At 43.1% G+C, this 27,610-nt stretch overlaps 1 protein-coding gene across 1 annotated transcript; it reads right to left on the bottom strand.

Moving 5' to 3' along the window:
- On the bottom strand, positions 1 to 26,452 carry LOC114296980 (cinnamoyl-CoA reductase 1). Its single transcript, XM_028241311.2, has 6 exons — positions 26,233 to 26,452; positions 24,401 to 24,579; positions 23,742 to 23,927; positions 23,246 to 23,414; positions 1,480 to 1,669; positions 1 to 644 (listed from the first exon to the last, which is right to left on the bottom strand). The coding sequence occupies exons 1-6, from the start codon at positions 26,348 to 26,350 to the stop codon at positions 503 to 505; spliced, it is 984 nt and encodes a 327-aa protein (XP_028097112.1). The 5' UTR covers positions 26,351 to 26,452; the 3' UTR covers positions 1 to 502.
- Between the last annotated feature and the right edge of the window lie 1,158 nt (positions 26,453 to 27,610).

The raw sequence follows: 27,610 nt of genomic DNA, 5'->3' as shown, positions 1-27,610 counted from the left end.
TACACAATTAAAAGATTAAAGATGCTTCAATAGAATGATACCTTACAAAAAAGACAACACAGCATGTACACCACATTGAAGTACCTTAGGTTTATATTACAAGTACAAAAAGAGTAGAGTAGAGTAGAGTGGAACTATTGGGACTAGCATTTTCTGCAATAATCTTACAATGGTGATTTGAGGGTGATTGTAATCCTCGCCTTTGGTGGTTTGAAAATCATTTAAATCCCACTTAAATTACTATTGTTAGATTATTGCACAAAATATGAGTCTGACAACGGATACATCATTTTTTATATCATTTACTTATAATGCGAGTGAGCCCCACAACATGTGATGGTGCGGAATTCACTCTTATTGTGGATAAATAGTATAAAATGATATAAAAAATAATGTATGTATAATCTTATTCACCAAAATTTATTACATAGCATCTTATTCCAAATTGAAAAATTAAAGCCCATGTCATAACAGTAGATATAGACATATATGTATATAGGTTTTAGTGTTTGGGAACCAGGAGACCATATTCTTCATAGTCCTTGACAGCATCAGCAAGAGTCTCTTCAAATGACCTAAACTTCCATCCCAATTTCTGCAATTTGCTGGAACTAAGATTTATGCGTTCCTTTACCTCACTAAAACTGTCATGGGATTAATAAATAAGTTTAGTTAGTGACAATAGTGATTATTAATGATGCAAATGGATGTTTAGGCCATATTGTAAGTCATGTATTTGGACAAAGATTTGAAAAGAAAAATGTGAGTGAATTATGAATGAAATATAATTACATTTTACTTATATTTATCTACTTTTTATCTTTTTCTTTCAATTTTTTTACTCAAATTCATAATTCAAACACAACAATAGAGTCTCTTACAAGCTCAAATCGATGCCTTCATTGCCAACCAGAACATTGTTGACAATAAGAAACACGCTTTGTTTTTGAATTTTGTTTTTACCCAAATTCACAATATATATATATATATATATATATAAAATAATTTAAAAAAAAAAAACCTGCCTGTTGTAAACAAATATTTTGAAAATAAATGAAAAGAAAATAAAAAAAATATATATCTTTGGCAAGTTGATGGTGATGGTGAGCAACAATAAAGGTAATCAAAATGTCGCTAAACAAGGCAGTCAAAGGTGACTAGAAGGTTGTTTTATGACTGGCCAAAGGTCACTGGTGGTCAATTGAAACTAGTCGGATATTACTAGTAATCAACAAGCCAATGGTTGGATTTAAAGTGGCCGACGAGAATTAATGGTGGCCCAAGGTGATGAAAATTTTGTTTTAACAACAAATTAGTATAAACATTCTTCTTTTTTTGTTGGTTTCCAAAAATTTTAAAATCTTTGAAAATCAATTCAATTTTTTTTAAAAAACGACCACAATATTTCAAACAAATTTTTGTTCTCAATTTAAAAACAAAAAAATAAAAAACGAAAGTTAATTACAAATTTACACTTACTTCTTGGGATAATTATAGTAGGGATACAATGTCTTGAGCTTCTCCACCAAAACCTGAGCTCCAATCACGTATGATGAACATATGTATCTTCCTTGTGCCTCAGGTTTTTCGTACGTCAGAAGAAGAGCTTCAGCAAGATCACGCACATCTACAAATGGACGGTCTCGATTTTCCATTGTATCACTTCCACCTACAATACACAACCAAATAAAAAATGTACTATTTGATTTCATTACTTTCAACAATTTATTTTTACTCTTATAATACATATCTAAGGCCATGTTTGATTTGATTTTCAAAAACTTATTTTAAATAATTTTTTTAAAAAATAAACAATTAATTTTGTAAAAGAAATAATAAAAAAAAACACTTATCATTTTACATAATTTTATCTTTTAGAAGGCCATAAATAATTTTTAAAAATTAAAAATATTTATTTTTAACAAATTAGTTTTTATTTTTTCAAAATTTATTTATTTTTTTTTCAAAAACAAACCAAACAAGGCTAATTCTTTGCTTTTAAAAAGGTTGAGGCACTAAATTTATTTTACCATGAATGTATTGATGTATCGTCTAGATTTAATTATATATAATGGGACCTGACATGGACAGGCCCACGAGGCATACGGCCCACAGCAAACCACCCCGAACCCATCGCTTAGGACCAATAACATAACCCGGTTGGCAAAGCCCAGGACAGCTGGAGGCCATCTAGACATGGGGGGCCAATGGCATTCGGGCACATGGCAGGTGGAACACGGGCCACATCAGCAGACAAAGATCTGCAGAGTTATTACCACAACACATCACCATTAATGCACCCCATCACAGCATTTATTACGACAACACCTCCCCGTCGGAACAGAGCCCCCTCACCCTGAACAAGGTAAGCTACGGCACAAGCTTTCGGCGGAAGGGGGCACGCCACAAGGGACAGTGAAATGATTACCAAATGATATAAGTAAGAATAGAAAGACAAGAGAAAGGTTAAGTTTTTTATCTCTCCATCTCCCTCTCTACATTTCCTGCTTCCCCTACTAATTCTCACGCCGGAGGGTTCACTGGGGGACTGCCCCGTTCCCCTTTTGGACTTGCATGCAGGTCATTTGACGGAATCATCACCCCAAACAGGAACCTGAAGAGCCTGGACCAGCCCGACCCATCCACCCGGGACGGACAGCATCATCAGTTGGCGCCGTCTGTGGGAAACCTGTGGTTTATTCGTGCGCTAGCTGTGTTCGCTATCGCCGGAGCCCTCCTTTCTCATTATTACCTTTTTCCTCTCACCCGTCCAGGTGTATGGTCACGACTAGGTCTATGGCCTCCCACCATAGTACCACCGATCATCAAACAGACCCTTCCCATCCAAACAACCCACCACAGTACATCATCGAGCTTACCAACAGTATCAACCGTATGGCCGAGCAAAACCAGGCCCTGATCAATGCTTTGCTCCAAAGAAACCTCCCTGCTCCACCCCTAGACATTCCACCCAACCAAGAAAGAACCTCGGACCACAATGCTCCACCATCCCTTCCCCCCAACCTAGAAGGTTTACAACCCCCTCCTCCTCCACATATGAGCCTCCCACCTCCGCCCCCACGCCCGCCAGTCGTGCCACTAGCCCCTGAGGGGGAAGCCAGCAGTGTCCAGCCCCCATTGACCGACCATGGCGACAACATTCCCCTCTGGGACGCCAAACTCCGAGCTATGAAACTCCAATTACAAGGGGTCATGCAGAACATCCAGCACAAGCCCTCAGCCACCGCTAACTCGCCTTTTGTTGCCTCCATCCGCGACAAACCGTTGCCCGCCAAGTTCAAAATGCCTACCATTGACTCCTTCGATGGCACGACAGACCCAGTCGACCATCTGGAAACCTATCGCACCCTCATGATCCTCCATGCTTTCCCTGACGAGATCATGTGTCGAGCTTTTCCAGTGACACTAAAGGGATCAGCTCGATTGTGGTTTAGCCAGTTACCGGCGGACTCCGTCTCTACCTTCCAACACCTCAGTGACTCTTTCCTGAGCCACTTCATCGGGGCCCAGCGTCAGAGACGCCCAGCCACCCAACTCCTAAACATTCATCAGACCGAGGGGGAGTCGCTCCGTAGCTTCGTCACCCGCTTCAACACCGAGACCCTTCAAGTCGCGGAGAATGACGACAAGGTCATCCTCACCGCCTTCATGGCCGGCCTGCGGTCGTCAGATTTCCTTTTCTCCCTCTCCAAAAACCCTCCAACCACTATGACAGCCCTACTATCCAAAGCCCAGAAATACATGAATGCTGAAGATTCCCTGGCCGCTCGACAAGAGCCCACCCCTAAAAATCCGATCCCTAGAGACAAGAGGAAAGACTCCGAACCCAGAGCTACTCAGTATAATAGCCAAACACCCCACTATAATGACCGACCCCCCCGGGCCGACCGGTCGACTCCGACTCGACCGCCCGGTCGGTTTGAGCGATACACACCTCTCAACTCCCCTATGGAGCACGTCCTCAATCAGATCCAGCGGGACTACCCCCTCAAGTGGCCCCTACCTTCACAAAACCCTTCCACTCGAAAAGATCAGTCCAAATACTGCCGTTTCCACCAAGACCATGGTCATACCACCGACGAGTGTATTAACCTCAAAGATCAGATCGAGACCTTCATACGCCAGGGCTACCTCAGCTAATTCACAGACGCCCGCCTTCCACAGAGGTAAAGAACCGACCTCACTAGGAACAATCGCCGACAAACACCACCCCGCAATCAAGCCCCACCTAACCATGGCCACGATCGCCCACCACCACAGCCTCGGCCTCCTGGTAATCCCCCTCCACCAGTCGGAGAAATCCGAGTTATTTTAGGAGGCCTCGCTGCGGGGGACCATCCCGCTCGGCTCAGAAGGCAGAACTCAGAAAAATCAGGCAGGGCTCAGACAAAGCAGTGGCGACGGTGGACCGACCTCCCAAACAGTCAAAACAATGGATCGAACCCATCACCTTCACCAACACTAACTGTGCAGGAGTCCGTTACCCACATGATGACCCCCTTGTCATTTCCGCCATCCTCTCCAACTACAAAGTCAGACGAGTCCTCATAGACAACGGCAGCTCTTCAGACATTATCTTCCTCAATTGCTTCCGCCAGCTCAAAATTGGGGAAGAAAGCTTGTCTCCTTTTCAAACCCCTCTGGTCGGCTTCACCGGCGACCGTGTGACCTCCATCGGCTCCATCGATCTACCTATCACCATTGGCGAGCACCCGCGGCAGACCACTAAGTTACTCACCTTTCTTGTGGTTGACTGCCCCTCTGCTTACAACATCATCCTTGGCCGCACAGCCCTCAACGCCTTCCAAGCCATCACATCTACATATCATCTCGCCATCAAATTTCCTACCGATCTCGGTGCCGGAACTGTCAAAGGAGAACAGACCGTGGCCAGGGAGTGTTATGTCGCCTCACTCAAAGAAGTCAAGCTAAAAGAGGCCATGATCATCGAAGGGCTTGACGTCCGAGACGAGGACGAGCTGGTCAGAGGTGAACCTGTAGAGGAACTCGTTGAAGTTAACATTGATCCCACCAACCCAATCAAAACCGCCAAGATTGGCAGCCAATTACCTTCCCAAGCCAAGGCCGACCTTACTGCTCTCCTGACCGAGCACAGAGATGTATTCGCCTGGACCCATTCTGATATGCCAGGCATCGACCCCTCCTTCATAACCCATTGCCTCAGCATCGAACCCCACTTTTGACCCCACCGCCAGAAGCAACGCATTTTCCATCCAGAGCGCAACACTCTTATAGCCGCCGAAGTTGACAAACTCCTCGAGGCCCAATTCATCAAAAATGCGGACTATCCTAGGTCGTTGTCCAATGTGGTCCTCGTCCGCAAACACAATGGCAAATGACGGCTCTATGTCGACTACTCTGACCTGAACCGAGCTTGTCCCAAAGACAGCTACCCCCTTCCCTGCATAGATCTGCTGGTCGACGCCACGGCCGGTCATCAAATGCTCAGCTTCATGGATGCCTTCTCTAGGTACAATCAAATCCTGATGCACACATCTGACCGGGAGCACACATCATTTATTACCGACCGAGGTACCTACCACTACTGTGTAATGCCGTTCGGATTGAAGAATGCTGGGGCCACTTATCAGCGGCTGGTTAACGCCGTTTTCCATCACCAAATAGGTTGGAATATGGAAGTCTACGTCGACGACATGCTAGTCAAAAGCAAATACTCCTCCGATCACCTCACTGATTTACGTGAGACCTTCGCCACCTTGCGCAAGTACCAGATGAAGCTCAACCCAGAGAAGTGCGCCTTCGGCGTAGGGTCTGGCAAATTTTTGGGCTTTATGGTCAGTCAGCGCGGCATCGAAGCTAACCCTGAGAAGATCAAGGCCTTGGTTGAGATGCAGTCGCCTAGGATGGTCAAAGAGGTTCAGAGACTCACCGGCCGAGTGGCGGCCCTTAACCGCTTCATCTCCCGTGCGACAGATAAGTGCTTGCTCTTCTTCAAAGTTCTTCGACAGACTTTTGAATGGACAGCTGAATCCGAAGAGGCCTTCCAACAGTTAAAGCAATGCATGGCCAACCCCCCTTCTCTCCCAAGCAATCACGGGCGAACCCCTCTTCCTCTACCTAGCAGTATCGAGAACCGCAGTCAGTGCAGCTCTCCTCAGAGAAGATGGCTCAATCCAACAGTCGGTCTATTACATCAGTCGGGCTCTTAGGGGCGCGGAGCAGAACTACCCCTTGCTGGAAAAACTGTCCCTGGCCTTGGTCATTGCCTCCAGACGACTCCGCCCATACTTCCAAGCCCACTCCATAGTGGTCCTCACCGACCAGCCCCTGAAGAAGGTCATGCAGCAACCAGAACTCTCAGGTAGACTGATGCAGTGGTCCGTAGAACTCAGCCAGTTCGACATCTCTTACCGCTCTCAGATCAAGGGGCAGGCTGTAGCTGACTTCATCATGGAGTTCACCAAGCCGACCCCGACCACTACACCTCCGCCCCCACCAACTCCAACAGAGCCAGAAGATCCTCATTCTTGGACTCTTAATGTCGATGGTTCATCCCGAAGAGAAGGAAGTGGTGCCGGCCTCATCCTCACCTCCCCTGAGGGCGGCTACTTCAAATGTGCCCTCCGTTTCTTGTTTGAAGCAAGTAACAATGAAGCCGAGTATGAGGCATTAATAACAGGACTTCACCTTGCCAAGGACATAGGGGTCAGCCACCTCCGAGTATTCAGCGACTCCCAACTCGTCGTCGGTCAGATGACGGGGGACTTTGATGCCAAAGAAGACACGATGCGAGCTTACAGAGACCTGGCACTCCCCCTTGCTCGCCTCTTCAATACCTTCCACATCAGGCACATTCCTCGGGCGGAAAACTCCAAAGCAGATGAGATGGCTCAGTTGGCCTCTACTGACCATCCTACTCTCAGCCATGATGTCCGCGTCGAATATCTACACCACCCAGCCATTTCACCCGATCTGCAAGCTGTACAATACATCCAAAACGAACCCATCCCTTGGGCATCCGACATTCTCCTATTCTTGACCACAGGAGCACTCCCAGACGACCAGCAGCAGGCTGCCAAAGTCTGATCCCGAGCGTCCAATTACGTCATTGTCGACGGTATATTGTACAAGCGCGGTTTCTCCCGGCCATATCTACGGTGCCTCAATCCAGCTCAGGCAACTTATGTAATGCAGGAGATCCATGAGGGAATTTGTGGTAATCACTCAGGTGGCAGGTCCCTTGCCCAGAAGATACTCCGTACTGGGTATTTTTGGCCAACTCTTAATCAGGATGCGACCGACTTCGTGCTCAAATGCGACAAATGTCAACACTTTGCCAACATCCCTCATGCTCCTCCTACAGAGTTAATCACACTCTGCAGCCCTTATCCGTTTGCCAAGTGGGGGATCGACCTTGTTGGTCCACTTCCCACCGGTTGAGGCCAGACCAAGTTCGCGATTGTCGCCATTGATTATTTCACCAAGTGGGTCGAGGCTGAACCCCTTGCCACAATCACCGAGCGGAACACCACCAGGTTTATCTGGCAATCGATCATTTGCCGATTCGGCATCCCTCAAGCCATCATCTCTGATAATGGCAAACAATTCGATAACGCGAAGTACAGAAAATTTTGTGCAGATCTCCAGATTCAACCATGCTTCTCCTCCCCTGGTCACCCCCAAGCAAACGGCCAAGTTGAGGTCACCAACCGTTCCCTTCTGAAAATCATCAAAACCAAGCTCGAAGCTGCTAAAGGCCTTTGGGCTGAGGAACTACCAAACGTACTCTGGGCTTACCGAACCACTGCTCGCACTCCCACTGGTGAAACCCCTTTTCGCTTAACATATGGTGCTGAGGCGGTTATTCCGGTAGAAGTCGGTTTGCCCACTCCCAGGGTTTTACATTCGGATCTGGCCGCAGCCGAAGAACTCCATCGAACAGACTTGGACCTCGTCGAAGAGCTCAGAGAGACCGCTACTGTCAGATTGGCTTCGTACCAGTAGAAAATGAGAACACACTACAACCGCCGAGTTCGACCACGAGAGTTCTCCGTAGGGGACCTTGTCTTACGAGAAGCGACTCTCGCCACAAAGAATCCAACCGAGGGCAAACTGGCAGCCAAATGGGAGGGGCCCTACGTTGTGAAAGCCCGACCACGACCAGGCACTTACCGACTTCAAGACATGGAAGGCCGAGACCTGCCCCATCCCTGGAATGCGGAACATTTGAAGCGTTACTATAAATAAGTTCATACTTTTGTATTGACAATATTGTTGTATTTCCCTTTTTATACATAATGCAAACTCCGACTGGTGACCTCGGCTTTCATAATTCAACTGTCTCTATGTCGCTCCCATAACTTTTTCACTTGCAGCATTTCAAGAGCCTCAGCCAAATTGAGCACTTCAAAGCCTCGGCCAGACCGAGCACTTCAAACGCCTCAGCCAGACCGAGCACTTCAAAGCCTCGGCCAGACCGAGCACTTCAAACGCCTCAGCCAGACTGAGCACTTCAAAGCCTCGGCCAAACCGAGCACTCAAAGCCTCGGCCAGACCGAGCACTTCAAAAGCCTCAGCCAGACTGAGCGCTTCAAAGCCTCAGCCAGACTGAGCACTTCAAAGCCTCGGCCAGACCGAGCACTTCAAACGCCTCAGCCAGACTGAGCACTTCAAAGCCTCGGCCAAACCGAGCACTCAAAGCCTCGGCCAGACCAAGCACTCCAAAAGCCTCGGCCAGACCGAGCACTTCAACAGCCTCGGCCAGACCGAGCACTCAAAGCCTCAGCCAGGCTGAGCACTTCAAAGCCAAGCAGAACCACATTTTTAACACTTAGTCACATTTTGAAGCTTCTTCACAATTCCAGGACCACGTTTTTACCTAGTTAAATTCCAAACATTCTCTCACGTATTTCATTTACTAATCAGATTAACTGTTTTGTTACACTCCGCAGGGAAGAACTTTTAACTTTCACTTTACACGATATTTTTATTGACCCAATCTTTATGACCAGTTTTTATAACAACACTTCATTCATTTTGGCAACATAAGCAAAATAAACAAAATAAACAAAATTCATCTGGCAACATAAACAAAATAACCTTTGTACACAAATTCATTACAATTAAATTCTTCATACATTCATTCATTCACTCATTCCTTTACAATGTGTTCACAAGTTCATTACAAAAAAAGAAAAAAAAAAAAAAAAAAAACACACACACACACAAACACATAGCACGCCCAGCTCTTCTTCTCCTTGGCTACTCCTCCTCGCTAGACGCCAGGTCTTCTTCGTCAATGCCTTCGTCCAGGGGGGTCTGGGCCACATCATCTTCACCTATCGTTACACTACTAAGGTCCAAGTGTGGGAACAGCTTTTCAGCTCTGCGCTTGAACATCTTCCAACCGCTGTCCCAGAACTCGGCCATTTCGTGCTTATAGAAGTCTGACTGCTGGAAGCTTTCAATCACCTCTGCCTCTGTCCTACCTCCAGCAGTCTTCCTTGATGGGCCCACCCCCCAGACTCTTGCCCAGCCAGACTCCTGGCGACAGTGGCGTCTACCGCCATCTGAAATTTGGGGGACCCTTTATATTGCTCCACTGCTGCGACGCACAGATCAGGTTAGGCCGCCCTTTCAGACGCCGCCTTCGCCCTCTCCTCGTCCAGCTCTCTTTGCAGGGCCCCCCTTTCAGCAGCCGCCGCCGCCCTCTCCTCTTCCACCCCCTTCTTCAGACTCTCCAACTCCGCCACCGCTTTCGCCTTCTCTATTTCCCACTCCCTCAGAAGCCTCCTCTTCTCCTCCTCTGCTTTGGCGCGCTCCTCCCCCAACTCCTTCAACAGATCTCCAATTTTGGAATCTGCTTCATCCTTTTGCCTCACCAGCTCTTCATTGCTGATCATGGCCTCTTCATGCCGCTTGACTGGCACGGCGCAGGCCCTTTCAGACTCTTCCAACTTTTTCTGTTCACCAGCCAGTTGGAACTCGAGCGACACGACCTTACGGCGTGTGTCCTCCAGCTCCAATTTGACTGCTGGCAGATCGGCATGGGCAGTCTTCCAGTCGGCGATGTCCTTCTTCAATTTGGCCAACTGGACCTTGGCCTCCTCCGCTTTTAACTTGGCAACCCCTGCCTTCCTAAGGAGGGCCCCTGCCAAGGTAGTTACCTCTATTTGGGCGGAGCATAACCCCCTCAGCAGGTCAGCCTCATTATATCCTGATGCCGCGCGCAGAGCTGTCTCCTCCACAATCTTCACCAGGCGGTCTGCCCCCGCCCTGGCTGGGCCTTCTTCTCCCTCCAACCTTCCAGCTACCGCGCGTGCATGATAAATCGCCGTAGCCAGACGAACCCCTCCTTCCTGGGGGTCAGGCCTCTTCTGGACCTGTTCCCTTCCGCTCGGCACCGCCTCAGTCAGCCCAGCCTCCACTTGCACTGTTGGAGCAATCTCCACAACCTCCACCGTTGGGATGATCTCCACCACCTCTGGGGCGTCCTTGGCCACAGGGACCTCCACCTCAGTTGGGGCCACCTTAGCCCTCTTGGCCCCAAACTCATCTGCGGCTTCCTCTGGGGTACTCCTCTTCTTCTTCTTCTTTTTCAGAGCCTCCCCCTCCTTTCTGGCCTGTTCTTTTACAGGGTCTACAGGAGGTGGCCGCGGCTCAAAACTGCTTAAGTCTTTTTCCCCCAACGGCCTTGGGCGCGGTCGGATCCTCTCCCGCGCGATCGATTGAGGCGGTCGGTCCCTTTGCGCATCCTTCAACTTCGTGGCCTTGGCCAGAACGGCCCGATCCTCTACCTCCTGAGCTTTTCTTCTCGCCTCCAACTCTGCCCGGCCGAGGTCTCCGCCCTTCGGCTACGGTCCCAGCCCCGCCTCAAACAATGCAGACGGTTGGACAAGCTCGTCCCATCTGGCCTTCTCTCTCTCTTTCCACTCCTACACTCTCTTTACCCTCTCTTCCGCCATCGCCCCCAGTCTCGACTCCATCGACCTGGTTGGCACCTTCCAGATGGTGCGCACCCCCATTCCCCCATTAACTGACACGTAGAACCACCGTGGCCGCCACCCCTTGATCGACGTAGGCAGCCCCGCCACTAATCCCCTCCCCATCATCGCCTGTAGGGTGACCCAAGTTTCTTGCTGCCCCGACGCCTTGTAACACGAAAAGAACTCGTCTATCGTTATGGCCTCCCCCCCATTCGCCTTAGGCCACGCACTCGCGCAGGCCAGCAGAATCTTCCTTGCATTGGGCATCAATTGCCCCGGCGCTACCTCCAGGCGATTAAGCACGTCAACCACCACTTGAGGCAGTGGCAACCTCAGCCCACCTTTTAGCGCCTCCTCGTACAGGGAAAACTCCCCTGGCCTCGCAGTAGACGGCCTTTCCCTTGATGTTGGCAGCAGTAACTTTACCTCCGCCGGAATCTGGTACCATTCCCTGATAACCTCCAAATCCGCCGCCGTGAGTGTGGATTTGTCCGCCTTAGTGTGCCACTGATCTGGCTCTACCTGGCTTAGTGGCTTTGGAGCCAATATCAGGGCCGACGCCTGCGATTCTCCCACTGCTTCCCCCACCCCCGCCCCCACCATCCGTGTCTCCGTCTTGTATCGCGCTGCTAACTCCTTCGCATCATCATCCCCCAGCGGGTCCACCCTCACATTGACTACTTCTTCTTGCGCCATTTCTAGCGTTTGCTTCCAAATCACTTCTGACGCAGGAGCAAGGAAGTTGAGAGAATGCTACACAGGTGTGTCGTACGCAGTGAATGAATTAACACTTGGATATTTTGAGTTTTTGTAAAATGGTAGGTGAAACGCATTATACCCAACACCCACAGTTTACCCGTATTCCATGGATCCACATTAATTCTCGTCCGTTTCAAAACCTTTCAAATCAACTGCCAAAACCGCCTTTTCAAAACCCCCCTCGTGACCTATCGTTTCATTTCTGCTCCAACGCTTCACTTCCCCCACGATATTACCACGTGTATGGCTACGATGCACTGTCCCCTCCCCTTCCCCTGTCCTTTCCATTTCAAATCATCACATGGCCCCACCCTACCCCCTCTCTTTTTGAGCCCCGCGCCGTCCTGGTCGGCACGCCTTTCGGTCGACCCCTCCCACTCGGCCACTGTAACAACCCTCATACTGATTACTGATTAATGACCGATTGATTACCGTTAATCACCGATTACTGTTAAACGAAGCTGATAATGACTGATAACTAACTGATAATCGAACTGAATGAAATACTGAACTGACTGACTGAAACTGGAACTGAATTGACTGAGTATATGTTAGTTAATTTCATTCTATCTGTTTGATTGTATGATTATCTGTTCATGTTCGTATGTTTAAACTGCTAATTGAAGGCCTTATCGGCGGCCGAATTTGAAACCGATTAGTGTTCTGTGACCCTCGTAATTTACGTGATTTTATTGTACAATTATCTGAAAATTGATTAGGTATGATTAAATTAGATTAAATAAGCTAATTAAAGAGTTGGATTTAATTACAACCTTGCCACTAAGTGGGCCACTCACACACACACACACATGAGCCTTGTAAACACTCCACGTATTGATTAAACCCACACTTCTTCTCACATTTTGAGCCTCAACCGACCCTAGAGAGAGAGAGGCTTGAGGAGTTGGTTTTCATCTTGAATTGCTTGGAATTGCTTGAGAAATTGTTGAAGTGATTGCATATTTGAGCTCCCTTCTTGAAATACAAGACTTAAGGTAGCTCCATTGTCTTCTTATTCATGTTTTAAGTTGAATCTTGCATGATTTATGTCATATTGAAGGAGTGTAGAGCCAAACATGGTTTAGATGGCGAATTGTAGCTTAATTGTTGCATGGATGTACATATATTGAAGTTTTGAGGTTGTAGTTCATAATGCCTCACATGCATGTCCATCTTTTGGTCATACTCCATGAGTTCATCTTGTTTTTGAAGGTTTGAGCTCTTTTGAAACAGCATTGAAGCTTTAAAAAGGATTTAAGATCACGCATGTCATGTTTGAGGAAATGGTTTGAAATTGGGTTTGAATAAAACACCCTTGGGCTTTGATTTCTCAAATTGAACCTTGATTCATGTTATTCTATGTGTTTATAAATGTTTTCCAGAATTTGGGCCCAAGAGGTCGAGTTTGGAGTGGTTGAATGCTTGGTTTGAGCTTGGGAGGCAAATCTGGAAATTCCAGATTTGGCTTCCTCGCTCGAGCGAAGGATTCCCCGCTCGAGCGAGCACCTTTGTCCAGGGCTCCGCTCGAGCGACCATCGAGCGACCATCGCGCGTAAAATTTCAGCATCCAGTACTTTTACTGTTTTGCAGACCGCTCGAGCGAAGGATTCCTCGCTCGAGCGAAGCCTTTGATTTTGGACTTACGCTCGAGCGTAGAAAGTCTCGCTCGAGCGAGGCTCCTATTTTCAGCAAACTTTGCGAAATGTTTTCTAAGTGTATTTTTGCATCCTCATCCCATCCTAGGCATTCTTAGGCCTAGTTTAAGGCACCTTGATGAGGATATCATTGTAGAACACACCAAGGCAAATTAGGGATTAAGTTATGAGATTTCCCAACTGTGTAGCTTAGTGTGTTCAACCTGTGAACTGTGTAGGGTTGGCAACTGGGGAGACACGCTCTAGCATACTGTAGCCCAGAACTCTGTGAGTAACAATTGTGTAAAGATATGTTCAACTGATTATCTTCTGAATACTGAACTGAACTGTTTACTGAACTGGTATTATTTACTGAATGAATGTATGTCCTTTATTTCTGAACTGTACTGTGGCATCCTTAGTATCTACGGTTTACTGTTACTGTTACTGTCACAGAGATCTCTGTCGGTTTCCTTGTGGAACCACTACTGTTTACTGACTGATGGCCATCATTACTGTTCGGTCTTTTAAGACCTACTGTTACTGTTATGCTAATGGATGTACCACATATGACTGTTTACTGTACTGAGCAACTGAATTACTGATTGAAATGAACTGTTTTCATTACTGTAAGGACATTCATTCTAAACCCCTTTACGCATTATGTTATTCACTGGGCTTTAGCTCACTGCTCATATATATATGTAGGTGTACAGGCACCAGACCGCAGCTAGAGGCGTCAGGGTTACTCCAGTTTTGTCAAGCCAGCCTTTGTGCCTCACTGCGAGGTTCCGAGCCTACTGTTAAGGCTTAGGGGTGTTTTAGAATTTTCCCCTTTTTTTGTACTGTTTCACTGTTTTGTATAGACTGACTGTTTACTGTACTGTTATACAGGGATTAGGTCCCTGTACTGTGTGACTGTTAATTTTGTATACTGTGTTGTACAGACGGAATGTTTTCTGTACTGTTATGTGGGGTTGAGTCCCTAGTTAAGTGGATGTGAATATTGTTCATACTGTTCTGTACCATTTATGTATGAATGCATGGAAAATCTTTTGCATACAGACTGTCACAGCTCATTGGACATTGTTTAATTACTGTATTGGCTTCCGCCAGGCCCTGTACTCTGTTTCACTGTAATACTGTTCAGCAGGCCTTCGGTAATCTCGGATTACTGACCGGTTACGGTGCTAAACCCATAGGGCCGGGTTTGGGTCGTGACAGAGTGGTATCAGAGCGATACTTACCACGAGTTATACCGCACACACGTGTCCAAATGAGCTATAGGGGGTCCTAGAAAAAGTAATTAGGACATCTCATGAACATGATAAGTGTGTGGTTATGTTATGACTGAATGCATGCTAATGTGGTAAACTGTTAAACAAATGACTGTTTATGTCTGTTAAACAAATGACTGCTTATGTTTAAAACTGTTATAACTGCGTATAGTGAAATGGACAATGCAAATGAACCTGAGTCCTCATCTACCGAGGCAAGAATGGAAAGAATGGAAAGAATGATAGAACTGATAACTGCTAGACTTGAACAACAACAGAACCAACAACCTCCTCCTCCTCCGGTACAGCCGGAACTTAATGCGAATGCGAATGATGGGGACATAATTGCTTTGACCCAGAAGTTCAGCAAAATGAAACCGCCATCCTTTCAGGGAGGCCTTGAACCGCTAAAAGCTGAAGCTTGGGTTCTGGAAACAGAGAAATTATTTGAAGTGTTTCCGTGCTCGGAAGCGAACAAGGTATTGTTAGCTACCTTCACCCTTCAAGAAGAAGCTAGAAGGTGGTGGATGTTGATTCGCGAAACAAATACTGTTATGACTTGGGCTCAGTTCAAGGAGTCCTTCTTTGAAAAGTACTTCCCTCAGTGTGTCAGGGATAGAAAAGTGACCGAATTTGAACAGCTGAAGCAGGGCACAATGTCCGTTGCAGAATATGAAACCAAATTTACTGAACTTGCCCGTTATGCACCGCACATGGTGGATACTGAGTATAAGAAGGCCAGAAAATTTGAAGGTGGCCTTAATGTGGCAATACTTGACCGGATAAATGTTTTGAAGTTACCGACTTTTGTGGGTGTTCTCGACCGGGCATTGATGGCCGAGTCGAACATTGCAGCAGTGAAACAATCTGAAACACCAACGACTGAATGGCATGGAAAAAGGCAGGGTTTCAAATTTAAGAAAGGCAAGCACAACCCAGCCAATAAGAAACAGAATACGGGGTTGACAACTAGCCCCAGCCAAGGGAGTGGTTTCATACCACCCTGTTCTGAATGTGGCAAGAAGCACAAAAGGGTTTGCTACAGAATATCTGGAGCCTGTTACAGGTGTGGCAAGGTGGGCCACATGGTTAAAGACTGCCCCTCTGCTCCACAAGCCAGTGGTAAAGCTGCACCAAGCGCAGCAGTATCAAATGCTCCACCAAAGCCTAACCCTAAAGCTACCGGGAAAGAGCCTATGAGGCAAGGCCGAGTGTTCGCACTAGTACCGGGAGATGTGCAGAATACCGAGACCGTTGTGTCAGGTATTCTCTCTATCTGTACTCAAAATGCATATGTATTGATTGATTCGGGGTCTACGCATTCTTATGTATCATATGCTTTTTCACGGAAATTGGATAGACCCTTAGAACCCATGAACTATCTGCTAGCCGTATCATCACCCGTAGGGGGATCCATGACATGTGCTTATATGTACCCCGCATGTGAAATTATTGTTGGGGATATGCATCTGTTTATTGATTTACTGCCATTGAACATTGATCATTTTGACGTAATATTGGGGATGGATTGGTTACAAAAATATTATGCCACTATTGACTGTGTGACCAAGCAAGTTGTTTTCCGTCCACCTGGTTTACCTGAATTTGTGTTTAATGGGAGTGGAGTAGTACCTCCTCCGTATTTGATTTCGTCAGTGAAAGCTGTTAAATTAATTAGAAAGGGGTGTAAAGGATATCTGTGTTCTGTACTGACTGTGTCTACTGATGATAGTGTTAAAACTGATGTGAATTGTATTCCTATAGTCAGGGAATTTCCAGATGTTTTTCCAGATAATCTTCCAGGAGATTTGACTGATAGGGAGATTGAATTTACCGTTGATGTGATTCCCGGAACACAACCAGTTTCTAAAGCTCCTTACAGAATGGCTCCAACTGAACTGAAGGAACTGAAAGTGCAATTGCAAGAACTGTTAGATAAAAAGTTCATCAGACCTAGCACTTCGCCATGGGGTGCTCCTGTTTTGTTTGTCAAGAAGAAAGATGGCTCACTGAGACTGTGCATTGACTACCGTGAACTGAATAAGGTAACTGTAAAGAACAAATACCCTTTGCCACGCATTGATGATTTATTTGATCAGTTACAGGGTGCACAAGTGTTTTCTAAGATTGATCTCAGATCGGGGTATCATCAACTGAAGGTTAAACCGGAAGACATTGATAAAACTGCTTTTAGAACAAGGTATGGACATTATGAATTTCTAGTTATGCCTTTTGGAGTCACGAACGCACCAGCTGCTTTTATGGACCTCATGAACAGAGTTTTTAAACCGTACCTTGATGACTTTATTGTTGTATTTATCGATGACATATTGATTTACTCCAAAAGTATAGAACAGCATGAACATCATCTGAGACTTGCCCTACAAACCTTAAGGGAACAGAAACTGTATGCTAAACTGTCTAAATGTGAATTTTGGCTTGACCATGTTATGTTTTTGGGGCATGTTGTTAGCAAAGATGGAATTTCTGTTGATCCGCAGAAAATTGAAGCTGTGGTGAACTGGCCTAGACCAACAAATGTGACTGAAGTCCGAAGCTTTTTGGGATTGGCTGGATATTACAGAAGATTTGTCAAAGATTTCTCCAAAATTGCCCTACCATTGACTCAGTTAACTCAAAAGGGGACATCATTTGACTGGACTGACCAAAGAGAATCTGCTTTCCAGGAGTTGAAAACTCGATTGGTGACTGCACCTGTTCTGACCTTACCTTCAGGTACGGATGGTTATACTGTGTTTAGTGATGCTTCTCATAAGGGTTTGGGATGTGTTTTAATGCAGAATGGGAAGGTTATAGCTTATGCTTCCCGACAACTGAGACCACATGAAAAGAATTACCCGACCCATGATCTGGAACTTGCTGCAGTAGTATTTGCACTGAAAATTTGGCGTCACTACCTGTACGGGGTAACATGTGAAGTATATACCGACCACAAGAGCTTGAAGTATTTCTTCACACAGAAAGAACTGAATATGAGACAGCGGAGATGGCTAGAACTGATAAAGGATTACGACCTACAGATCTTGTACCACCCAGGAAAAGCCAATACCGTTGCCGATGCATTGAGCCGGAAATCGATTGGAAACTTAGCCTGTTTGCTTGCAGGGCAGAAAGAGTTGCTTTGTGACCTGGAAAAATCTGAAATAGAAATTGTTTTGAGAGGACAAGGTGGAATCTTAGCTGCTATTTCTGCTCAACCGGCACTGATCGAGGAGATTAAAGAGAAACAGCAACTGGATGACTTCTTGAAAAAGATCATCGAAGAAAGAGAATCTAAACCGAGACCGGGATTCAAATGTGAGAATAATGTACTGAAATTTCAAGAAAGACTGTGTGTACCGAATGATACTGAACTGAAAAGAAGAGTCCTGCAAGAAGGCCACAATTCGAAATTGTCTATCCACCCGGGGAATACGAAAATGTACCAAGATCTGAAACAGAATTTCTGGTGGCCGGGAATGAAGAAAGAAATTGCTGATTTTGTATCCAAATGTCTTCATTGCCAACAGGTCAAAGCTGAACATCAACGACCTGTCGGATTACTGCAACCCTTACCCATACCGGAATGGAAATGGGAGCACATCACGATGGATTTTATCGTTGGGTTACCTCGCTCCAGAAAAGGTATGGATTCAATTTGGGTTATTGTTGATAGACTAACCAAATCTGCTCACTTCTTACCTGTCAAGACGATTTATAATGCGGACAAATTGGCTGTTATCTATATTGATGAAATCGTTAGACTGCATGGAGTGCCTGTGTCTATTGTTTCTGACAGGGATTCGAAGTTTACATCGAGGTTTTGGCAAAGCCTACAGACTGCATTGGGCACTGAATTGAGGCTGAGTAGTGCCTATCATCCTCAGACAGATGGCCAATCTGAAAGGACCATCCAAACTCTAGAGGATCTACTGAGAATGTGCGTCCTTGATTTTCAAGGAAACTGGGAAAGCCATTTGCCCTTAGCTGAATTTGCGTATAACAACAGCTACCATTCGAGTATTGGCATAGCGCCTTTCGAGGCATTGTATGGCAGAAAATGTAGATCTCCGATTTGCTGGGCAGAAGTTGGAGATGGGCCGTTGCTTGGGCCCGAGATCGTGTATGAAACAACTGAAAAAGTGAAACTGATACAGCAAAGACTGAAAACTGCACAGAGTAGACAGAAAAGTTATGCAGATGTCAGAAGACGGGACAGAGAGTATGAAGTGGGTGATCACGTGTTTGTGAAAGTGACACCAATGAAAGGCCAGACTCGTTTTGGAGTCAAAGGCAAGTTAGCGCCGAGGTATGTCGGACCGTATGAGATTATCGAGAAAATCAATCCGGTGGCGTATCAAGTTGCGCTCCCTCCTGAAATGGAGCATATGCATAACGTCTTCCACATTTCTATGTTAAGAGACTACCTTCGGGATCCCTTCCATGTAATAGAGCCTACCCACGTAGTGTTGAGTGATGACTACACTTACGAGGAACGGCCTATACAGATTGTAAACCGACGGATCAAGAAACTGAGGAACAAAGAGATCCCGTTAGTGAAAGTTGACTGGCAGAACCATGGTGGCGTGTATGCCACTTGGGAAAGGGAAGATGACATGGCTAAACGATATCCTGAACTGTTTCCACTGAATCCTGTTTTCTTCCAGAATGAAGGTAACTCGAGTTTAGAGGACTAAACTCTTTATAAGGAGGGGAGACTGTAACAACCCTCATACTGATTACTGATTAATGACCGATTGATTACCGTTAATCACCGATTACTGTTAAACGAAGCTGATAATGACTGATAACTAACTGATAATCGAACTGAATGAAATACTGAACTGACTGACTGAAACTGGAACTGAATTGACTGAGTATATGTTAGTTAATTTCATTCTATCTGTTTGATTGTATGATTATCTGTTCATGTTCGTATGTTTAAACTGCTAATTGAAGGCCTTATCGGCGGCCGAATCTGAAACCGATTAGTGTTCTGTGACCCTCGTAATTTACGTGATTTTATTGTACAATTATCTGAAAATTGATTAGGTATGATTAAATTAGATTAAATAAGCTAATTAAAGAGTTGGATTTAATTACAACCTTGCCACTAAGTGGGCCACTCACACACACACACACATGAGCCTTGTAAACACTCCACGTATTGATTAAACCCACACTTCTTCTCACATTTTGAGCCTCAACCGACCCTAGAGAGAGAGAGGCTTGAGGAGTTGGTTTTCATCTTGAATTGCTTGGAATTGCTTGAGAAATTGTTGAAGTGATTGCATATTTGAGCTCCCTTCTTGAAATACAAGACTTAAGGTAGCTCCATTGTCTTCTTATTCATGTTTTAAGTTGAATCTTGCATGATTTATGTCATATTGAAGGAGTGTAGAGCCAAACATGGTTTAGATGGCGAATCGTAGCTTAATTGTTGCATGCATGTACATATATTGAAGTTTTGAGGTTGTAGTTCATAATGCCTCACATGCATGTCCATCTTTTGGTCATACTCCATGAGTTCATCTTGTTTTTGAAGGTTTGAGCTCTTTTGAAACAGCATTGAAGCTTTAAAAAGGATTTAAGATCATGCATGTCATGTTTGAGGAAATGGTTTGAAATTGGGTTTGAATAAAACACCCTTGGGCTTTGATTTCTCAAATTGAACCTTGATTCATGTTATTCTATGTGTTTATAAATGTTTTCCAGAATTTGGGCCCAAGAGGTCGAGTTTGGAGTGGTTGAATGCTTGGTTTGAGCTTGGGAGGCAAATCTGGAAATTCCAGATTTGGCTTCCTCGCTCGAGCGAAGGATTCCCCGCTCGAGCGAGCACCTTTGTCCAGGGCTCCGCTCGAGCGACCATCGAGCGACCATCGCGCGTAAAATTTCAGCATCCAGTACTTTTACTGTTTTGCAGACCGCTCGAGCGAAGGATTCCTCGCTCGAGCGAAGCCTTTGATTTTGGACTTACGCTCGAGCGTAGAAAGTCTCGCTCGAGCGAGGCTCCTATTTTCAGCAAACTTTGCGAAATGTTTTCTAAGTGTATTTTTGCATCCTCATCCCATCCTAGGCATTCTTAGGCCTAGTTTAAGGCACCTTGATGAGGATATCATTGTAGAACACACCAAGGCAAATTAGGGATTAAGTTATGAGATTTCCCAACTGTGTAGCTTAGTGTGTTCAACCTGTGAACTGTGTAGGGTTGGCAACTGGGGAGACACGCTCTAGCATACTGTAGCCCAGAACTCTGTGAGTAACAATTGTGTAAAGATATGTTCAACTGATTATCTTCTGAATACTGAACTGAACTGTTTACTGAACTGGTATTATTTACTGAATGAATGTATGTCCTTTATTTCTGAACTGTACTGTGGCATCCTTAGTATCTACGGTTTACTGTTACTGTTACTGTCACAGAGATCTCTGTCGGTTTCCTTGTGGAACCACTACTGTTTACTGACTGATGGCCATCATTACTGTTCGGTCTTTTAAGACCTACTGTTACTGTTATGCTAATGGATGTACCACATATGACTGTTTACTGTACTGAGCAACTGAATTACTGATTGAAATGAACTGTTTTCATTACTGTAAGGACATTCATTCTAAACCCCTTTACGCTTTATGTTATTCACTGGGCTTTAGCTCACTGCTCATATATATATGTAGGTGTACAGGCACCAGACCGCAGCTAGAGGCGTCAGGGTTACTCCAGTTTTGTCAAGCCAGCCTTTGTGCCTCACTGCGAGGTTCCGAGCCTACTGTTAAGGCTTAGGGGTGTTTTAGAATTTTCCCCTTTTTTTGTACTGTTTCACTGTTTTGTATAGACTGACTGTTTACTGTACTGTTATACAGGGATTAGGTCCCTGTACTGTGTGACTATTAATTTTGTATACTGTGTTGTACAGACGGAATGTTTTCTGTACTGTTATGTGGGGTTGAGTCCCTAGTTAAGTGGATGTGAATATTGTTCATACTGTTCTGTACCATTTATGTATGAATGCATGGAAAATCTTTTGCATACAGACTGTCACAGCTCATTGGACATTGTTTAATTACTGTATTGGCTTCCGCCAGGCCCTGTACTCTGTTTCACTGTAATACTGTTCAGCAGGCCTTCGGTAATCTCGGATTACTGGCCGGTTACGGTGCTAAACCCATAGGGCCGGGTTTGGGTCGTGACAGCCACCCTCGCGATCGGCACGCCTCTCGGTCGACCACTCCCCCTCGGCCACCCTCGCGGTCGGCACGCCTCTCGGCCGTCCTAGTTGGCACGCCTCTCGGTCGACCCCTCCCACTCAGCCACCCTCGCGGTCGGCAGGCTCTCGGTCGACCACTCCCCCTCGGCCACCCTCGCGGTCGGCACGCCTCTCGGTCGACCCCTCCCACTCGGCCACCCTCACGGTCAGCTTCTCCTGATTCAGTCACCCTAGAGATCGGCACGGCTTCCCGCAGACCTCTCCACTCGGTTCGAACTTCCCTTCCTTATCACTATTCCCTTCGTTGGACTAAAGTTGCACTCGAAAATAGGGGACTACTGACAAGGACAGGCCCACGAGGCATACAGCCCATAGCAAACCACCCCGAACCCATCGCTTAAGACCAATAACATAACTCGGTTGGCAAAGCCCAGGACAGCTGGAGGCCATCTAGACATGGGGGGCCAATGGCATTCGGGCACATGGCAGGTGGAACACGGGCCACATCAGCAGACAAAGATCTGCAGAGTTATTACCACAACACATCACCATTAATGCACCCCATCACAGCATTTATTACGACAACACCTCCCCGTCGGAACAGAGCCCCCTCACCCTGAACAAGGTAAGCTACGGCACAGGCTTTCGGCGGAAGGGGGCACGTCACAAGGGACAGTGAAATGATTACCAAATGATATAAGCAAGAATAGAAAGACAAGAGAAAGGTTAAGTTTTTTATCTCTCCATCTCCCTCTCTACATTTCCTGCTTCCCCTACTAATTCTCACGCCGGAGGATTCACTGGGGGACTGCCCGTTCCCCTTTTGGACTTGCATGCAGGTCATTTGACGGAATCATCACCCCAAACCGGAACCTGAAGAGCCTGGACCAGCCCGACCCATCCACCCGGGACAGACAGCATCATCAGGACCTACAATTTAAATCAATCTCATCCTTGTAATGTCTTTTTGAATAAATTTTTTGATATCCTAGCACTGCTAGTAATATATTCAACTGACAGCCGGTGACTTTGTATATATATATATCTATATTTTGTGAAACTATCCCATTTTGGATGCTAACAAACATAGAAAATAATTATAGGTTTAGACACATAACGTATATGCGAATGAACACGATTTTACACAATTAATTTGTTAGTGTTCTCTTTTAAGAAATCATATTCCTTTATGCACATTATGGGTAATTTTGGAAAGATGATTATAAAGCTGCTTATAAACAATTTTTTTGTGAGAGAGGAAGTGTGTTATAATTTGGGAAGTGAATTATAACCCACTTCCCAAAAGGGGCCATGTGTACGATATCCTAAGAAAATTCTTGAGAAAATCAAATATATAGCCACTAGTATGAGTTAAAACAAACCTTTGAAATAATTGAGGAAAGCCGAGCTACTAGAATTGATGGTGGATTGGAGCATGGGGCCGATGGCAAGGGCTGGACAAACTGTGATGATTTTGACTTCTTCTTCATTTCTTCTTCCAAACTCCACTGTCTCTCTTTCTGCTGTCGTTTTGCCTAGGCAATACCACAACTAATATTTATTACCACATCCCCCCCCAAAAAAAAAAAGAAGAAAAAGAGTTTAGTGCATGTACAAAAAAAAAAAACAAAAAAATTATGCATATGGACTTGCTAATTATTATTATCATTTTCTTAGACAAATTTCATTTTATTGATATTTGAAAATAAGTACATAATTTTTTATGATTTGTAGATTAAAATTCACCGCATATACTATTAACAGCTTGAGCAAAAAGATTAAAACTAGAAGTGTGATTTTCAAAAAAAATAATAATAATGAGAAGGTCCCTACTCTCAACCATTGGGCTTGACTTAGCCTAATTAATTTGATAGATACCTCAAATTGTTTACAGAATTCAGGGTCGCTCCAACAATTTTCATCCATGGGTTGATCCTTGGGCCAATTAGGGTTCACCACAACAGCAGCAGCAGATGACACCACCACCACCTTCTTCACTTTTGCCTTCAAACATGCATTTAGCACATTTCTTGTTCCTTTTGTGGCTGATTCAACAAATTCTACCTGCCATGTTCCCCATTAATTAATTAGAAGCGATAATATAAAAACATAAAATTTATATGAAAATTTTACACAAAATGAGGTGACAGATGTGTATCTATTCATCTCAAATTAAAAAAGCTATTAAAATGATTCACAATTTTTAAAATGTCATTACCACATCACTCTTGTAGTATGTTTTGTATGGAATTGTTGTTTGCAAAATGATTTTCATTAATTAATAAAGTTAAACAATGATTAGCAGTAGCATATGTATACATATAGACAAAGGGGTAAATTGAAACTGTGAATTTAAAATCTAAGGTTAATATTGTTGAAATTAAAACAATTGGAATCAAACTAAAAATTAAGTTACAGGAATGAAAAATATAATTTACCCTTTAATTTTATAAGTCCAAACAATGGAAACAATTTGCAAAGTGTGATTTGGAGAGTGAAAAAATTAAATAAATAAATAATAATTATAATAAGCTTACCTCAGGATTAGGAATAGGAATGTGTTCAAAGGGAGTTGGAGAAGCAAGATGGATAACACCAGTGCAGCCAACAATGGCAGAACAGAGACCTTCATACTCCAACATGTCTGTCTTAAATAGCTTCAGATTTTCTGTTGCATTTTCCAATTTCTTCAAATGTCCATTCTTTTCTTCGTTACCTGAAAAAAATAAAAATAAAAATAAATTAAAGAGTGTTTTTATTTATTTATTTATTCCATCAAATTAGTTTTAAATTTTTTCAACAAAAAAAAAAAAAAATCAGAAAACCTATTTTAAGATCGAAACCAAACAGAGTGAATAAGACGCGCTTCTTGAATCCATTTTGATTAATAATTTCTTCAATTAGTTGCTTGAATTGAACTAAACAAATTAATGGAAAGATTCTGGTAAACTATTAAAACAAAATTAATATGAGCAATATATATAGCATCACACACGTATGGAAAATTTTATGGGACACAACTATTAGATAATTTATAGTGAATTTCACTACAAGGTTTTGTGGTAATTGATTATGAAACTTTTGATGCTTTTGGTTATGATTCAAATTAATTTTATGAGATTATTTCATTTTTGTGGCGTTTTGATTTTTTATGAAATTTTGTAGTGTTTTTGTTATAAACTATTTAATTTTGTTCTGATTTAAATAAATGAAAACTATGAATCATTGTGAGTTAAAATTTTAGATCCATTACCATATGTATTTTTTAAGAAAGTGTATATTAACAATCCCCAGTCCTCCATATGTAGGGCTGCAAACGAGCCGAGTCAAGCCGAGCTCGATAAGATAACTAATTGGGTTCGAGCTCTGCTCGGCTTGATAAGAATTTTTTAATATTATTTATATATTATTTAATATATAAATAATATATTAATATATAATTCAAATAAAAATAAATGAGCCGAGCCGAGTATATTCATGAATAGTTCGATTCATTTGCAGCTATAGAAGGAGAAGAAAAAATATTTAAATAAATATGCAAATAAAAAATATATTGTAAATGAAATCACAATTTACTATTGTAAAGAAATGATCATTTCATAATAAAGCCTATGAAATGATTATTCTATTTTATTCTATCTCATTATTATTTCTTTGAACAAATATATATATATATATATATATGTATATATTGGCAGTGATGCAAAAACTATTCATTTATAATTTTAAAGTTATATTTGAAGATAGTTTGATGATTGAGAAAAATTAATTAACAATTTTAAACAGGTTGATAAAAGAAAAAAATTATTTTAATAGTTATTAAATGTGACAATTACTGAGTGAGAATGGTATTGGTGAAAACAAAAATGTTAAAACTGAGTGAGAATGGTATTGGTGAAAACAAAAATGTAGCAACGTTAACAGCAACTTAGCTGCGCGTTATATAAACAGTTAATTTTGTAGTCTCATAAATGTAAAAATCATCTATTCAAAAAAATTATATTGACCCAATATTTTTTGTATTCACTCCATTAAATAACACTTATTTTCAAAAATATTAACGACAAATAAATATGATTAAATTAAGTAGATTATAATTATCAGATCAATATAATTTTTTTTTAAAATTATAAAATTAACAATATAAATTATTAAAATATAACTCATGATAGATCTACAAAGCTCCGAACTCAACATAAGCTGAGTTCTTAAAGTAAACGAGAACCAGAATTTAGAAAAACATACATACTCATCAGCTATTCACATAATTGAATCTAAAAGTGAGCATTTATATAATTTTTCTTATATCTGTGAAGAAAAAAAAAAGTAAAATAATAACAAGGGGAGAGAGAGAGAGAGAGAGACGAACAGGGATCTCGAACAGTTCCATGAACAAAGTAACCCTTTGAAAGAAGGAACTTCACCACCCAGGATGCCACGTACGCTCCTGCTCCTGTTACGCACACCCTCTCTTTCTCCTCCGTCATCTCTCTCTCTCTCTCTCTCTCTCTCTCTAACTAGTTTGTTTGATTAAAGGTGCTTGTGAAATTGTGATGCCTTTGCTATAGTCCTTCCTCAGATTCCTACTTGTTGGCTTGGTTTATTTATTTTTGTTTTTTTGGGTGCTGGTTTGAATTGTTTGTTATTCTTTCTTAATATTTTATTTTTTATTAATTAATTTTAATTTATTATGAGGCAATTAAATTTTTTTTACTTCTATTTTTATTTTTAAATTTTTTAATCGTGTAAGAAATATTAACCTGTATTATTTTAAATATACATCGACTATAAGTTTAATGAATCAAAAATAAAAATAATAATTTGATAATAATATATGATTGACAAAAGATAGATAATAATTTTTTTACATATGAATAAATAAATAATGCAAATTGCCGAGAAAGAAATAAATCTATTTATTTTAACTTTAAAAAATATTCAAATAATAAATGCATTACTTAAAATAAAAATAATAAATTGTAGGTTATTTAAGTAGTATGAAATAAGTCTTATATTAAATTATTAGGATGTTATCTAACATTAATTTTAGAAAGATTATTTATTTTTAAATATTTTATCAATAGAAATTAAGTTTTTTTTCTTTTGCATTAAATGATTTAATAATGTCTTAATAATTTAAAGATTTTATTTAGTATTGCATAAAATTTGATAATTTTATTAAATAATGGTAAAATATGTATATATTTTTGATAATATATATATATACAAATTTTCACGAGAGATAAATGAAAATTTTCATTTAAATAGATAAAGTAATTAATGGCAATTTTGTCATTTTTGGTATAACATCAGCATGACATCAACAAATTTTGTTAAATAGCCTAACAGTAGAAAAATCTTGATAATAGTTTCAAAAGTAAAGGAGATTAGTATAATTATTAAGAAAAATGGCTGGTAGCTCGAAATTTGTGGGTCGATTTTGGCTCGAATGGAAAAACGACGTCGTTTTGCCATTCTTTTTTTTTTTTTCTTTTTCTTTCTTCCTTTTCTTCTTCTTCTTCGTTGAAATCAGAAGAAGAACAGAGGGGAAGAGGAGAGAGGGAGCCTCCGCCGCCTCCGCCCGCCGTCCTCATCGCAGCTCACAACTCGTTCGTCGCCTCCGTTCGCCGTTGCAGCTCGCAGCTCGTCAGCTCCGCCCGATCGTGCCTTCGCCCCCCTCCTCCACCTCCAGCCCTAATAATTGGGCCCCCTCCAGTCCTTTTCCTCCTTCCTCCTCCTCCTCCTCC

Source organism: Camellia sinensis, chromosome 5 (genome assembly GCF_055761805.1).
Source record: "Camellia sinensis isolate YWXY chromosome 5, ASM5576180v1, whole genome shotgun sequence".
Taxonomy (NCBI): Eukaryota; Viridiplantae; Streptophyta; class Magnoliopsida; order Ericales; family Theaceae; genus Camellia; species Camellia sinensis.
Note: the sequence above shows the minus strand (reverse complement) of the source record. Positions and strands in the feature narration are given on the sequence as shown.